At 57.1% G+C, this 15,095-nt stretch overlaps 5 protein-coding genes across 5 annotated transcripts; 3 read left to right on the top strand and 2 right to left on the bottom strand.

The window, feature by feature from the left end:
• Positions 1-567: 567 nt before the first annotated feature.
• Positions 568-2,182, top strand: C8A04DRAFT_26320 (phosphoribosyltransferase-like protein; the record flags this gene model as incomplete). Its single annotated transcript, XM_062779891.1, has 2 exons — positions 568-826; positions 912-2,182. The coding sequence occupies 2 exons, from the start codon at positions 568-570 to the stop codon at positions 2,180-2,182; spliced, it is 1,530 nt and encodes a 509-aa protein (XP_062639213.1).
• Positions 2,183-3,124: 942 nt separating this feature from the next.
• C8A04DRAFT_26321 (uncharacterized protein) lies at positions 3,125-5,043 on the top strand (the record flags this gene model as incomplete). Its single annotated transcript, XM_062779892.1, has 2 exons — positions 3,125-3,588; positions 3,669-5,043. 2 exons carry the CDS (start codon positions 3,125-3,127, stop codon positions 5,041-5,043), a joined length of 1,839 nt encoding a protein of 612 aa, XP_062639214.1.
• Positions 5,044-5,925: 882 nt separating this feature from the next.
• On the bottom strand, positions 5,926-9,378 carry C8A04DRAFT_26322 (uncharacterized protein; the record flags this gene model as incomplete). Its single annotated transcript, XM_062779893.1, has 1 exon — positions 5,926-9,378. The coding sequence occupies one exon, from the start codon at positions 9,376-9,378 to the stop codon at positions 5,926-5,928; it is 3,453 nt and encodes a 1,150-aa protein (XP_062639215.1).
• Positions 9,379-10,893: 1,515 nt separating this feature from the next.
• Positions 10,894-13,151, top strand: C8A04DRAFT_10215 (uncharacterized protein; the record flags this gene model as incomplete). Its single annotated transcript, XM_062776503.1, has 3 exons — positions 10,894-12,294; positions 12,360-12,813; positions 12,880-13,151. The coding sequence occupies 3 exons, from the start codon at positions 10,894-10,896 to the stop codon at positions 13,149-13,151; spliced, it is 2,127 nt and encodes a 708-aa protein (XP_062639216.1).
• A 432-nt stretch (positions 13,152-13,583) lies between these two features.
• C8A04DRAFT_26324 (putative pre-mRNA splicing protein) lies at positions 13,584-14,663 on the bottom strand (the record flags this gene model as incomplete). Its single annotated transcript, XM_062779894.1, has 1 exon — positions 13,584-14,663. One exon carries the CDS (start codon positions 14,661-14,663, stop codon positions 13,584-13,586), a length of 1,080 nt encoding a protein of 359 aa, XP_062639217.1.
• Between the last annotated feature and the right edge of the window lie 432 nt (positions 14,664-15,095).

Raw genomic sequence — 15,095 nt, forward strand, 5'->3', positions numbered from 1 at the left:
GCGAAGAACTTGTGTGATAAAGCTAGCCTACCCGTTGCTCAACGGAAGGCGAAATTATTGGCGAGCGAGTGTGAGTGTCGTTCAATTGATCCATCAATCGTATTGTAATGTAATTACCGTGACCTTGAAGCTTCCCACGTGCCACAATCTAAGACCGGCTGAGGTTTGACCGCCGCTTATCAAAGTTCCGGGCGGAAAGCAACTTGGGGATACTACACTGTTTACAATCCCAGCAACCCGGCTCTTTTTAGAGAGGTTTTTTCTTGAAGAACTATTGAGGGCTTTACCTAAAATACCCATCCCTTCTTCAATTCATTCAAGCACAACGTCTCGCATATCTCCCTCAGCCCTTTCCGAGGTTCAATCTCTTCCCCAAACCCCACCATTCTGTGGCAGCGCGCCACTGGCGGGACAAGGCCACGACAGGGGGGTTCCGAATCGAAACTCTGACCGACCCACCCGCCGCCAACCGCTCTTTATTTTTTTTTGAGCAACGCCGCAAAAAAAATTCCAGCTTTCCTCTCGCAACCTCGGAAGAGGAAGAGCACCACCACACGACAAACCACCATGCGCGGGACTCTGATTTTCGCGGGCAGCTCCTGCCCGGAAATCACAGACAAAATATGCCACAACCTTGGGATGGCAAGAGCGGACGCGGAGCTCACCCAATTCTCCAATGGCGAAACAAGCGTCCGCATCTTGACTAGTGTTCGGGAGAAAGACGTGTTTGTCGTGCAGTCGGGTAGTCCCAAGATCAATGACACTATCATGGAGCTTCTGATCATGATCTCCGCCTGCAAGGGCGGCTCCGCCAACAAAATCACAGGTACGTCGAGCCCTGCATATGCGGTCCTTGCGCGCAACGACCAACGCACGGATTGATTGGATTCGGGGGCTGACTCCAACTCCAGCCGTCCTCCCATATTTTCCCTACAGCCGCCAGTCGAAAAAGAAGTCTCATAGAGGAGCTATTACGGCGAGAATGTTGGCCAATCTGCTCGGGGTGGCCGGTGTCAAGCACATCGTGACGGTCGATCTGCATGCTTCGCAGATGCAGGGCTTCTTCAAGTGCCCGGTCGACAACCTCCACGCGGAACCTTTGATTGCCCGTTGGATCCGCCGCAATGTGTCTAAGTGGCAGGAGGCGGTGGTGGTATCTAAGAACGCGGGCGGCACCAAACGGGTCACTTCTCTCGCCGACGCGCTGAAGCTCAACTTTGGCATGGTGACAACAGACAAGAGGAGGGGTCCGGGCCCGAGCATGGCGGGCAGCATGATCGCATACCCGCTCGATGGTGTTGATCGACAGCCGACGCTCGACCACGGCAGCAACCAGGTGCGTAACAACTCATCGGACCCCGAGAACGGCACGGCACCCAGTACGGACGGCGAACGCGGACAAGATTCCCGCGCGACCGCGGACTCCCAGGGCTCACCCCGGATGCGTGCTAATGGCACGCATTCGCGGAATGGCTCCCACCGCAAGTCGCCCCCTCCATCGAGACGCTCGCAGACCTCACTCTCCCAGTCGTCGGTCATCGACGAGCTCGACGAGGAGGACACCGAGACGGAGGGTCTAGAGTACAATGACCAGCGAGCGCACGAAGTGACGCACGGCCGGCTTGTCCAAGGTCACGTGGTTCCCGACGATTTCCCCTCTCCGGCTACTTCAGCGGCCGATACGAGTGTCCCGGACGTCGACCCCATGACGTTGTCGCACGCCTCTTCTTTCTTCGCCCCACAACCCCACGCTCTCGGCGGATCGGGGGATGCAGCGAGCTCGGATGAAGAGGATGACATCCTCAAGGACTCGAGGGTTGAGCGCACGATCACGCTCGTCGGCGACGTGAGGGGCCGGACAGTGTTCATTGTCGACGACATGATCGACAAGCCCGGTTCGTGGATTGCAGCAGCCGAGACGGTGGTTAAGCGCGGCCGGGCTAGCAAGGTTTATTGCATCGCCACACACGGTGTCTTTGGCGGTGACTGCCTCGAACAGATGCAAGCGTGCGACTGCATCGATACCATCGTGGTGACCAACAGCTATCCGATCCCGGAGGACAGGGCGCGCAACGCGAGCAAGCTGGTGGTCCTCGACTTGTCGTTCCTCTTAGCCGAGGCGATACGGCGGAACCACTATGGCGAGTCCATGTCGCCGCTTTTCCAACACCTTATGGATTGAGTATGCAGGTCGTTTCTTTGTGTCTTGATTTCCTCGGGCTCTCTGGGCTTTTGGGAGGCTCATTTGCTCTCTTCGGATTTTCCTCGATGGCTGTCTGGCTGTAAGCGTTGGCGTTGGGGCTATCGGATTTTGACGACGGCATGATAGTGACGGCGGCGTACTACTTTGATTTTGACACAGGGCAGGATGGGTAGACGGCTTGAGCAGTCAGGTACCGAAATGACGATGGTGGTCAGTCGGGAGTCTACTCGCCAGTGACATCAACCCACGGTGTGAATCCTTTTCTAGGCCACATTCTCGCTCCCCTTTTTTCTTTCACTCATTCTCTCCTTAAACAACACCCCAACGATGCTGTCACTTACGACGGCAGGAGCGTTGTCCAACCCAGGACATGTCTCTTAACGGAACGTTGGCAGATTATTTGTCCCCTCGGGGACTGTCCGAGATAGAAGGCCCTTTGTCTCGCTCCGCTAGGAGTGGCTTCCGCAAGGTTGGTGGGCAAGGGGCAAGAGAACTCCTCGGTACATATTGTAATCGTAATTATGTGCTTGTAACTGGCTTGTAGTGTTGCTATGGTTATGAGGCATCGAAGTTTAAGGGTCCGTAAATTTTGTAACAAAGGCTTGACTAGTTGACATTGTCAACGTATTGAAATACAACCATTTCAAAAATATTAATACCAAATTCATCAACCAGAATCTACGTTACTACTATGTATGTACATACATACGTCTGTCAGTCCCAAGACCTCGGTAGACAAACTGCTCCTACAACGGGTCAATGCTGTTGTCACTGCCCCGCATTTCCAATCGATCCTAGCCAATCACATGACTATAACTAACTTTCCGACTCCCCCGGCTCCTCCCTTACTTTTCGGAACCCCCCCTCGTACTCTTCCGACCCGTTTTCCATATTAGACCAGCCATTTCACTCCTATTAACCATGCTGCTGCAAGGCAAACAAAGTGCAGCACCGCTCGGTGTTCCACTCGCACATAGCAACGCCCGTTATTTCGTGCCCCCTATTACCCCCAACATTAACAATGAAGTTCATGATGGCGACGATGGTGATGAGGGCGATGAGGACGGGTACGAGGAAGGTGAAGGTGAAAACGAGAATAATAGGAATGACGAGCGTCAACACCCATCCAAGCGGAGGAGAATCGAATCTCACGAGCAAGAAAACGGCGATGAAGAAGAGTTGAGGCGCCAGCTCGAGGGCAGTGTTGCGCAGCAAGATGCCGATAGAGATAATACTCCGGGTCAGCAGCCGCCAGTTTTGACCACGCTGATGGATGTCAGCGCGCACTATTTCAAGCCTGATCTAGCGGAACCCGATGACCGAGGCGAGAATGACTGCTTCTTTGCGAATTGTATGACCAAAGCCGGAGGGAGTCCGTATCTCTTGTGCGTTTTCTTTTTTGCTGCCGTCACGTCAGAGTATTGTTACGCGTAGCCTTCAGACGGTCTGTCTAACCTGCGGCTAGGAAACACTTTCAGGTCAAGCACGGCCTCGTCCGCGGGGAGCAAGGGCGCCAGGAAGGCGGTCGACACAAGACGCCCAAGTACCTGACGCTCTGCCCAACCAACTGGCCCTACACCCACAAGTCGACCTCGTCCTGCAAAGCCTGCGACGACATCACCGGCCTTCTTTCCGTCCTTGGCCAACACGAGCACGAGAGCCCTTCCGTGTGTGCCTTCTGCTGGACTTACTGCCCGACCCGCGCCGAGCTCGTCGCGCACATCAACCAGGGCCCGTGTAAGAGCAATGAGATGTACGCGCACAAGCTGGCGCAAGTGAAGCGCCTGTTCATCAGCTGTCTGGCGATCCCGGGCGCGCCGGCGTTTGCGAATGCCGCGGCGGACGAGAGACGGGCGCATGCGGTTGCGGAACGAGCGGCGCGTGTGGAGAAGTGGCGCCAGGAACAGGATCAGTTGCCGCGCGCGCAGATGATGCCGCCGGAAGTGCTTCACCCGGCGTATCGGCAGCAGCAACAGCAGCAGCAACAGCAGCAACAGCAAGAGCCACAGCATCAGCAGGAGGAGCTAGAGAGGTGGGAGCGGTCGCGGCAGAAGAAGCGGCAGAAGGAGAAGGAGAGGCAGCAGCGACGGCAGCAGCAGCAGCATGATGGTGGACGGAGGCCGGAAACGGATCAACAACAACCGCCACCGAATATGAACGCCGGCCAGCAGCAACCTTCGCCCGTCCATGCTGGATACGTCACTAACACCCTCCGGCCGGACCACCACCACCACCAACACCCACCAGGCCCACCCTTCCCCCATCAACAACACCTAGCTCCTCACCACCAATCCCACCCTTCTTCCCAACCACATCCCAACAACAACCCCTACCCCCATCCCAACGTAGACCACTCACTCACAACTCAACCCCCAATACCTACATCAATACCCACCGCAGCACCAATACCCGCCACAGCAGCAGCGCGATCCCTAGAATCATCAACAGCAGCAGCCGCCTCATCAGCCGCTGCCGTGCACGCCCTATCGGGCTGCGTCGACCGCTTGACAACCATCGTACACGAGCTCTCAGGCGCCAATACACTCTTGGCACAGGAGCTGCGGGCGCGCGACACGCGGGTGGCGGAGTTAGAGGCGGAGAATTTGAGGCTGGAGAGGGAACTGGCGGGGGTGAAGAGGGAGTTGGATGCGGTAAGGGGAAGGAAGGATGACAAGGGGAAAGGGAGGGGAGAAGAAAGAATTAAAAGGGGGGAGGGGGGAGGTCGGAGGGGGGGTGGGCTTGGGGGTGATACGGCTGAGGGAGTCAGGGTGCGGGTGGTGGGTGATGAACAGGATGGGGAGGAGGAGGAGGAAGACAATGTGGAAGGAAGTGTTGAATGAAGTCAGATATACACCGTGAACATGTAATGTAAATACTAGGAGCTCGGGTACCAGACTGACAGCGCTGGGTTACATACAATGTTAATTACGCTTGATTATATCAATCACTTAAAATACTTCAATGTAACTACATCAATCCTCAGGTTTGCAATCAATGCTAAGATAAACCCAACCGATAGTATAAGTTCAGAGGTTTAGCTGCGCCCAATTCCACATAGGAGAAATTCTAACTCTGGGAAGCTCCAAATCCCGACCTTGAACTTAGCCAGCCGTGTGTTGTTACGGCTGTAAAAGGCTGCAATAACATTAAAAACAACTGCCTCAAGGACTGCGTTTAGATACTTTACGCCCTACGCTTCCCGTTTGTATGGTATGTTATTGTTATCATCTTGTGTTTTTTTTTTCTCTTTTTTAATTATGGGGGAAGTCGTCGCTCCGAAGTAAATCAGCGTGTTTACTTGTAACGCGGGAATTCACGTATCAACACACGACAAACATCGTAAAACAAACCCAAAATTACACCACACCCTTTTTCGATTATTTCACCCCAACACCTCGCACCTCTCCCTCTAACGCCATATCATACACTAGTACCTCCTATTTTCATACCCCTTATATCACAAACCAACCAACCCCTGTTCTTTTCCTTTTCTTTTCCCTTTCCATCCCACAGCCAGCCACCCAACCATTTTAGCTAAGTAATTTACACACACAAGTACATGTAGTTTTACAAGCATACCTCGTACCATTATCACATCAAACCCTCCCATAATCCCACGACATCCCTTCACCCTCTTTCTCACCATTCACTGCTTCAATAGGTAACTCAATCGCTCGATAACCCTTCTCACTCTCCACCTCTCAATAACATCACTCATTCACTCACTCATTCACCCCCTCTCCCTCCGCCCCAACCCCATGAATCTCATCCAACAACCGTCCAAATGCCTCCCGTCCCTGAGCCCCATCCCCACCTCCACCCGCGTCCTGCAAAAGCTGTGCCTGCAACGACGCCAGCCGGACCAGTTTCTCTTGTTCCGTGTCCTGTCCCTGCCCCAGCCCTTGGTGTCCTTGCTGAACTTGTCCCTGTCCTGGCACCTGTCCCGGTACCTGCCTCTGCGGGCCAGGCCCAGGAGACGACGACCGCGCAGTTTTTCCAGCGAGCTTGATCAACCGCCAGGCGCGGCGGAATTCATCGCGGATACTGACGATGCCGGTGTGGACGACAGTGCGGGCGATGTTGTGGTCGAGTTCGAAAGGGTCTTCGATGGCGAAGAGGTAGCGGTTGCGGATTTCTTTTGTCTGGGTTTGGGGTTGTGTTTGTGCCTGGGGTTGTTGTTGTTGTTGGATCTGAGGAGCGTGCGCTGGGTCGATAGGACCGGTGGGGAGGACAGTGGCCGGGTTTGTGGAGGGACTTGCAGGCGGGGCAGTTGACTGCACCTCGATGACAGTCTTTGCGCCGACCCAACCCTTCTCATGCTTCGTTAGCAGCCCACCGTGGGTGCGCAGACTGAGAACTTCACGCCCCCAGTCGAAACTGCGGCAGGGCAGCAACGACATGGACCCCCCGCCTTTGGCGTAGTATTCGAAGAACCCGCGCAGCAGCTGGCCAACCGACTCACGGTTCTGTGTCAGCGCGTTGTCGCGCGCAAGCCGAATGATCTCGGCTTCGTCACGCCAGAACTGGATATCCCACCCCTTGCAGCGGACCGTCTCCTCGATCTGCTGCGGCGTGAGGTTCGGCGGGGGTGGACGTGCGAGCTGTTGTAGGTTGGGTAGCACAAAGGGCTGGGCCACGTTGACGAGGTAGTGCAGCATCATTAGCACGTAGCCGTAACTGCCGAGGGTGCCGCGGTAGGGGGTGTTGATGTGGCGGACTTTAGCCCAGTGCTTGACGAAGAGCACGAGGGGCCGCACGCGCGGGTCGCAGTGCGCGTAGCAGCGCAAGAGCAGCGTGTTTTGCACGCCGAGGTGGGCCGAGAAGTTGAGGTCGCATTGTACACCGACGCCGGATTTGGGGAACTCGAGGCCGCCGCTGTATCGGTCCTTGGGTCGCGACTGGCCTAGGGCTTGTTGTAATGGATCGCCCAGCGCGCGCATTTCGGCGACAAGGGGCGCTAGCTCAGGTGAGATGGGGATAATGCCCTGTGAGAAGTCTTGGGTCGTTGTGGACGGCGGGATCGGGGCGTTGAGGATTTCTACGTACCGCCGGACCTGGGCCGTGACGTGTTCGTGGAAGGCCCCCTTCTCGAGCGCCGATTCATAGTCATGCGCAAGCTGAAGGCTCTTGTGCCGGTTGCCGATGGCTCGCATGAGCGTGACACGGTGGGTTTGTTGAAACTCGCGCAGCCGCTCCCGAATGCCTTTGTCCAGGATACCATTAATGTAGTTCTCGATGAGAACCTTGAGGATGATATCCGCCCTCTGGCGCGGGTGCTGCCCACCCACTTCGTAGAACAGTTTTAGAGCCCGGGCGCAGTACCCAGCTGCGGATTCTTTATACCCCTGAGTAAGCGCTAGGATCTGAAGGGAAGCGATGCTTTTCAGGTTCAGGTATGCGCTCTGCAGCTCCTTTTGGAAGAAAGGCGGGTCTAGGCCGTAGTTGGGGGTTTCTACCAGCGCTCTCCATGCCCTCACATGGTTTTCCGCGGCGGCTTCGCGGGCTGCAGAACTCTCGGAGAAGGGCCGGACGTCCCATAGGGCAGCCAAATGCTCGCCCTCCACCTGGTTGAACACACCCGTCAAGGTCCGAGGATGGGGATTGTCACCCTCGGAGAGGAGCTCGTCCCGGTTCAAAGAGCGGGACGCCAGCAGGCGGTCACGCACCGTTTTGTTCTCTAGCCCCTCGACAAACGCCAAGTTGAGCTCGTTGAGCCGCCTGATGTTGTCGGCCGTGAACTGGTTGAGGTTGGTAGGGGCCAGTTCGCGTAGGCCGAGTTTCCGCATCAAGCTTTTGGTGAAATTGTAGTAGCTATGCAGTGTCGTTTCCTGCTTTAGATCTTGTAGTCTTGTATCTTCCAGCGGGGCATGAGAATCCTGAGCCTGGGCGTCTGGGCTCGCGTGGTCAGGCTCGCTAGGCTCGACTAGCTCGGTCGACTGTGGCTCTGGGCCGTCAGCCACCTCCTCTTCGGCGACGTCCTGCACCACACCTCGCTCCCACTTCTCGCGTTCCGCTAGGAGCGACCTCCGCAGACTCTCGGAGGGCTTCTCGCAGATTTTGATGATGGGCACCCGTGTCCGCGTGAGCAGTCTGACGCCGAGCCCCATATCCAAGAAAGCCTTCTCGATAAGCCTAGGGATGGGAGAGCCGGGGGTATCAGGCGGGACGCGCGACAGAGGCGAGAGGATCCCGAGGTCCATGTCGGACGCCTTGGTCGCAAACCCCGACGCCAGACTGCCGAAGCACTTGAGCTGCACGCTCTCAGCAGGGAAGTCGGTGAAGCCATTCTGAGTCCTCTCGTACCCTGCAATCACGCCCCGCGCAACCTGTTCGATCCTCAGCCGAAAGTTTTCCTTCTCTGCGATTTCCGCCGGCTCGATCTCGGCTGCTGCAACGATGGTGTTGCAGAGACCGCCAAGGAAGTCGTCCGCTGCTTCCAGCTCTTGAGGCCCTAGTGACGGCCGTCTTTTGAGGCCGCTAAATTCGGAACTGCCTTGCCGTCTGTGCATCGACTGAGGTTCAGCAGGCATCGCTGGGATGCCGGGTCCGGGGGCCTGGGGCGGAACACCGGGCATCTGATATTGCATATCTGGGTTCTGATAGCCGTACCTGGGCGACTGGGGCCAGCCCTGTTGTTGAGCTGTCGGGTTCGGTCCATGGTAAGATAACGACGTTTGATGTCGTGGCCCGTTGCGGAACGAGCCCCTGTGGTGGTTTCCTCCACGTTCATGCGGCGCATTGTCTCTACTAGGGGGGCGAAAGGTACCCGAGTGTGGTGGCTGCCGCCCCCCGCGATAACCGCCCCGGCCAAAGGGTTGCTGGGCGCGTTGGTTTTGATATTGGTTCTGATGCTGAGTCTGATGTTGGCTTTGGAAGTCGGGGAACTGTGGCCGCGTATCGACGGGTATGGAAAGCTGGGCCGACATCTGGCGCCGCTGTGCTTGATTCGGCCGTTTTCGGGACGATTTGGGTAAGGGCAGGCCATTCTCGTCCATCGAAGGGCTGAGCGGAACATAATTCTGCTGCTCTTGAGTCGGTGCTGGTTGTACTGGCGGGTAACGACCTGTGTTCTGGGTATATTGCTGCCTCGCCGCGTTGTCAGGCCCACTGAGAATCATGTTGCGCAGGTGGCTCTCGAGAGGGCCATCTCCGGGCTGGAAATCACGGGACGCCATGATACCTCGATTCCGGGTGCCAGAAGATGGGGGCTTGTGTTGTGGCGATAACGGCTCCTTTTCTTGGTGATTCTTGGATTTTAAAAATCGTACCAAAGGACGCTTCTTTTTATTTGCGGGTTTGTGGTACCAGCACAAGCCAGGAGTGCATTTGCTGAGGTGCCAACCTTGGCTCCATCCAACAATGGCAATTGGGAGCAAACGAACGGTAGACCTACGCCCCCAAGCGCGTGCTGAAACAAGGAGAGACGGTTAGAACACAGAAGACCTGTCGTCAACCGGCCGCTTGAAAGCTGGCCCCCGGAGTCCGTGGTAACCGCAAGGCAGGAGCGCGGCTCAGCGCATCTCCGGGTAGCTAGGGACCGGGAGAGGACGAACCAAAATTTAGATTAGAATGGGGAAGAGTTGAAAGAGAGGACGGAAGGGAGTGCCGGCAATAAAGTTGCATTCCCAAGAGGAAGTCGGCTAACGGGTGCGGGGACAGGGCACAGTTGTAGTAACTCTCGATGCACCGTTAGGTCCTCGAATGACAGGAAGGTAATGGTGGCGGGGCGCGGTGCGGGACTGAGTCTTCACAAACCTAACAACGGGTGACGATTCGCCAGTTTTAGTGTTTTGCTTGAGTTTTGACACGAGTTGATCGGAGAGGACCCCACTAACTCATGCGAGTGAGAACGGGCTAGGAAACCTGCTGAGAAAATCGGAAGCCGAAAAGGGAAGGACCGGGATATTTGGAAAGAGCGAAGGTGTACACTATGTAAGGCTGCGGGGGACTAGTCCATGCGGCCCGGGTTCTTTCACAAGGTTCAAGTTCTGAAAGCTCGAATTAAGTTGAGGTTGAGTTGATGGCCTCATGCGGAAGCAGATTTCGTACAGAAATTGGTGTGGGGCCTCGCGAGGGAACTACAAAGCAAACCCGAACTAACGCTGGATAACGCGATATCTACACCGAGGACATGCCCGTAGTCGGTCCCATTGCTTAAGGTACAGCTCTATTTGTGTAGGTCGGATGTAAACCGGAATGAAACTTATATGGTACTGCGCAAGGTTTTTGACTGTAGCATTATCGCAAACATACCTGATTGAGGGTTGTACGAATAATTCCATAGTATGCCGTTATCGAGATTTCGTCGCAACTGGGTGGCCCGTGCACTCTACAGCCGCTGTGGGCCTTTAGTCTTGGCTGCTCATCACAGAAGGCAACTGCCATTCCTTCTCCCAAACCGACCCATCTCCATTCTCCATCAACATCCCCGAACCCATCGCAACACACGGCACCTCGCCCCGATCAACCACCGGGGAACCCCGTGCCTTTCTCCTTTCAAAGCTCATCTCCGCCATTCATTTCCAGCTTGAATCCCCTGGTAACAGTGGGCTGGTTACCGTACGGCTCGATGACGCGCCGAGTTTAAGCGACAACCTTCGAGCCTGGGCCACCCCCGGTTGTCGCCGTCTTCCCACCCTTCTCCCGATTTTTCCGACCGATAGACCATCGTCGAAGGTCTTCCCCCCGAGATGAGCGCCCCTCCACCTGCGGGCAATGGCCCCCCGCGCGGCCCCCCGCGGCCCCCCGGGCGCCCGCAGTTTCTCCCACACAAGCCCGCTGGTGCGAATCCGCTAGTGGCAAGAAAGAAGCCGAGACCGAAGCCAGCATTCTCGCGCCCGATGGCGAAACCCGCGAACGGGAAGGGCGGTTTGGAGGAGCCAAAGGAGCAGAAGCTGAACGACATGAGCGATCTTTCGATCCGACAGCTGGCGTCGGTGCGGCAACAGAACGGCGGCTGGACCGAGAAGACACCAGCTAATTACAAGGATTTCCCTCTGGTCATGACCAAGCGATCGATGCTTGAGGGCCTGCGACACCACATCATGCGCCTTAGCAAGGCGAAAGGTGAGGCGAACAGGGCCAAGCCAGATACCATTGTCGACATCACAAACCAGGACCAGTTCCCGCGCCCTGTGACCCTACTGCGACGTGACCCGCGACTCCCGCCGGCTTCCCGGATGGTTGTGAAGGAGGACTCGGAGCCGCTGGACCCTGCCGAGGTCGCCGAGTTTGAGCGCGCGCGCCAGCTCAAAGCCGACAAGGAGGCGCAGCGAGCCTTGGACCAGGCACAGATTGCGCCTGTTGCTCGGCCAAACGAGCCGAAGCCCAAGCCAAACAACAAGAAGGAGAAGCCGACGGCGTTTTACGGCCGGAACTCGGATGCGCAGAAGAAGGAGTCCAAGATCCACTACGAAGAGACCTGGCCGTGGCACTTGGAGGATGCCGAGGGTAAGGCGGGCGTGTGGGTGGGTTCCTACGTTGCCAGCCTGTCGGACATCAACGTTGCGCTCGTCATAGATGGCGCGCGCTTCCGCATGATACCGCTGGAGAGATACTACAAATTTGACGAGAAGCCAAAGTTTGACACCCTCTCCTTGGACGACGCGGAGAAGATGATGTACGAGGTCAAGGAAATCAAGCGCTGGGTCATGAAGCAGAAAGACCAGGAGTTGATGGAGAGGGAGCGGAACGAAACGCGCCGGTTCTTGGGTGGCCCTGTCCGCGTCAAGACGGAAAGCGCCACGTCACGCATGGCGCGCCGCAGTGAGAGGCAGGACGACTTTGAGCTCGACATGTCGGGTGACGAATTCCAGGACGACGATGAACAACCCGGGTTCGAGGCCGATGACGACGAAGATGCCAAGGATGCCAAGGATCGTATCCGCCGCGAGCAGGTGTCGGCCAACACGTTTGGCGCTGGAGAGGAGAGCAAGGTTGAGAAGGAGGAGCGGGAGGCGCAGCTGGAGAAACTCAGGAGCAAGATGATTGGCAAGCAGACAGTCAAGACCCTGAAGAAGCTCGAGCATGGCCAGGACTACGATGACTTGGAGTCTGGATCGGATGAGAACAATCCGTTCACTGACGAATCGGTAAGCTTACTCGGCGTCTGCCAGGGATGTATATGTAAAGTGACAATCTTATTAACACCTACCAGGCCTCCGAGGAAGAGGACGAGGACAAAGACAAGGAGTCAGAGAAGGAAGACGAGGAGGCCAAGAAGAAGGAGCCGGGAGCCGCAGGGGCCAATAGCAAGGGTAACACCACGCCGTCTGGCAAGCAGAGGGCCGTCGACGCCCTGAAGAAGGGCAAGCTCAAGCGGGCCGGCTCGCCCACCGTCTCAGAGTCTAGTGACAACGAGGCGTTCCGCAAGAAGCTCAAGACGGGCAAGACCTCGGTGCTCCCCAGCCGTGGAGGCACGCCGATCCCCGGCCGCCCCAAGCCGGTGGTTGCGGCTGCAGCTGCGGCTACGGCAATGAGTGACGGCGAGGCTACCGCTGGTGAGGGGTCTGACGGCGGCGCTAAGCTCAAGAAGAAGCTCAAGGTGAAGCCGGGCATGCGTCCCGGGGCTACTCCCTCCGGGTCGCGGGCTGGCAGTCCCGCTCCGGGCGGTACGTTCTCACTTCAAGTTCTATTTGTCCCTTTAAACAATGTGCCCCGTACTAACTTGTCTCCAGCCAACCGACCCGCCAAAGCCGGCGGCGCCACACCTAGCGGCTCGCCACCCCCAGGCCAGGCCGCCGACCGGATCCAGCCGCACGAGATCGCCGCAGCGCTGGCTCCGTACGCTAAGGACGGTATCACGCTGGCGAACCTGATGAAGAAGTTCCCCGGCCGCGTCAATAGGCCCGGCACGGTCACGACATCGGAGTGGCTGCAGATGGTTAGAATTCATGCTGCGTGGGGGGAGGACAAGCTCCTGCGGCCCAAGAACCCGTCTGCGTCGTAGGACGATGATGTGGACGCCATCACAGATTTCGTCTGTGTGTTTTTGTGGGAGGCGGAGCAGTTTTTTGGGCGGTCGCGGTACTGATAGCCGGCTGGCGGGACGAGTGATGACTCGGTTCATTACCTTAGGAGCTTAGGTAACTGAAGTCGCCCACAAAAGAATGAATGGTGACTTGGGCTCGGCGTTCGTTCGGCTAAGTGATGAGGCACACGGGATCTAATCGGGAGATATCATGCTCGGTTGTATGTTTTTAGACAACCACGTGCTACGCGTAGCACGCTGCTTTTAGTGGACTAGCGAAAACATGCACTCTCCCGTCCCCAGCGCTCATGATAAATTGGCAAAAGTGGAACATGAAATCATTCCCCGCGTGACAAATCTGAACGCTTGCGCCTTGACTCAGTAAATATAACAATATGACCAAGCAACCCCTCACTCATCCATCTGCCATGCATACTCCAACCCCTTATCCCGCTCCCGCCGATTCAACGCCTTAAACCGTTCCCCCTCAAACCCATTCCCCCGATCCACCCCATCCCACCGATACCCAGGTCGTATCCCATACCGATTCGGCGCCGCACCCCCTTTATACACCGGTCTCCTCCCCGCCAGGCCTTTCCCTTTCCCTTTGGGTCCCCCTGCCGATGCTGCTACTGCTCCCCCAGACTCCCCACCCAAAAACTCAGCCATAGGATCATTCCACCTCTCAGCCCTCTTCATCTCCTCATTCATCTCCTCATCATCCTTCCCCCGTGCAAGCGGCATCAACGCGGCCTCGTCCAACCTCGCCTTGCGAGCAGCCGCCTCGGCTCTCTGTACCTCGCCACGCTGGAGATGCTTTTTCGCCTGTGCTGCGCGCTCGGCTTCGGCTGCTGCGCGGCGGGCTTCGGCGCGCCGGAGGGAGGCGTCGACGCGTCGGCCGGTGGCGTCGCGGAGGATGATTTCGGGTTCTGTTGCTGTGTTTGAGTCGGTGTTGGCTGCGGCGGCTTTGAGTGCGGCGAGTTCGGCGGCGTCTTGTTGTTGGCGTTTGCGGAGTTGGGCGGTTAAGGAGGAGGCGGATTGGAGGCCGGCGAGGGTGCCGTTGGACATTGGGGGGGTGTTGGCATCATCGTCGGGGGGCTGGAGGTCCTCAGCTGCTTCGGCGGCGGCTGCGGCGGCGGTTTCGGCTGCTGCTGAGGCGATGATGGCTTCTGCTTCTGCTTCTCCTTCGGCTGCAGCACCGGGTTTGGGGGTTGTTGATATTGAGGAGATGGGCGCTCCTCCGAGGGTCTTCCAGCCGGATTTTTTGGTGCGTCGAAAGTCGTTAGTGGTGCCGGCTACTGTAAGGGGCGCATCGTCGTCATCGTCAAAGCCGTTCTTTTGGCCGGACCAGCCTGTGTCGTCGTCGTCGGTGATCAAGAGGCCGGCCGAGGCAGAAGTTGGTTGCTTGCGCTTTCGCTTTTTGGTTGACGATGGTTTGCTGTCGGAGGTGAGGTAGTGTGCGGCCAGGTAGGCCGCTTTGTCGGAGGGCATTATGGGTGATGGGTTGGGCTCTGCGTGAATTGATAGGCGATGGGAGGGGACGTTGTTTCAACAATTGATCTTTTTTCGGTTCGTCGTCGTCCGTCGCGCTACCTGCCATCAAGGTGTCGCGGTTGGTCTGGGCTCAAAATTCATGGGCGATGGAGCCCTATATTGAATGTAACAGTGGAGCCCCACGCTGCCGGTGCCCCACATTGCCATGCGATGGTGGCTCGTGCGCAGGCCGGCAGACCCATGCTTTGCCATGGACGCATCTCTTACTCAACATCTCTCTTTCGTCATCGCTGTCTCGAACTTCATGAGGCACACGGGTTGGGCGCCTCAGAGCCTGCCGAGGAGCTAGAGTATATCAATTCCGGGGATGAGTTGGTGGTGTTGAATTGGAAGGCGGATAACCAGTGGGTCGGCAGGCTGGGCTATTTC

The sequence above is a fragment of the Dichotomopilus funicola genome, assembly GCF_033296635.1.
Source record: "Dichotomopilus funicola strain CBS 141.50 unplaced genomic scaffold C8A04scaffold_12, whole genome shotgun sequence".
Taxonomy (NCBI): Eukaryota; Fungi; Ascomycota; class Sordariomycetes; order Sordariales; family Chaetomiaceae; genus Dichotomopilus; species Dichotomopilus funicola.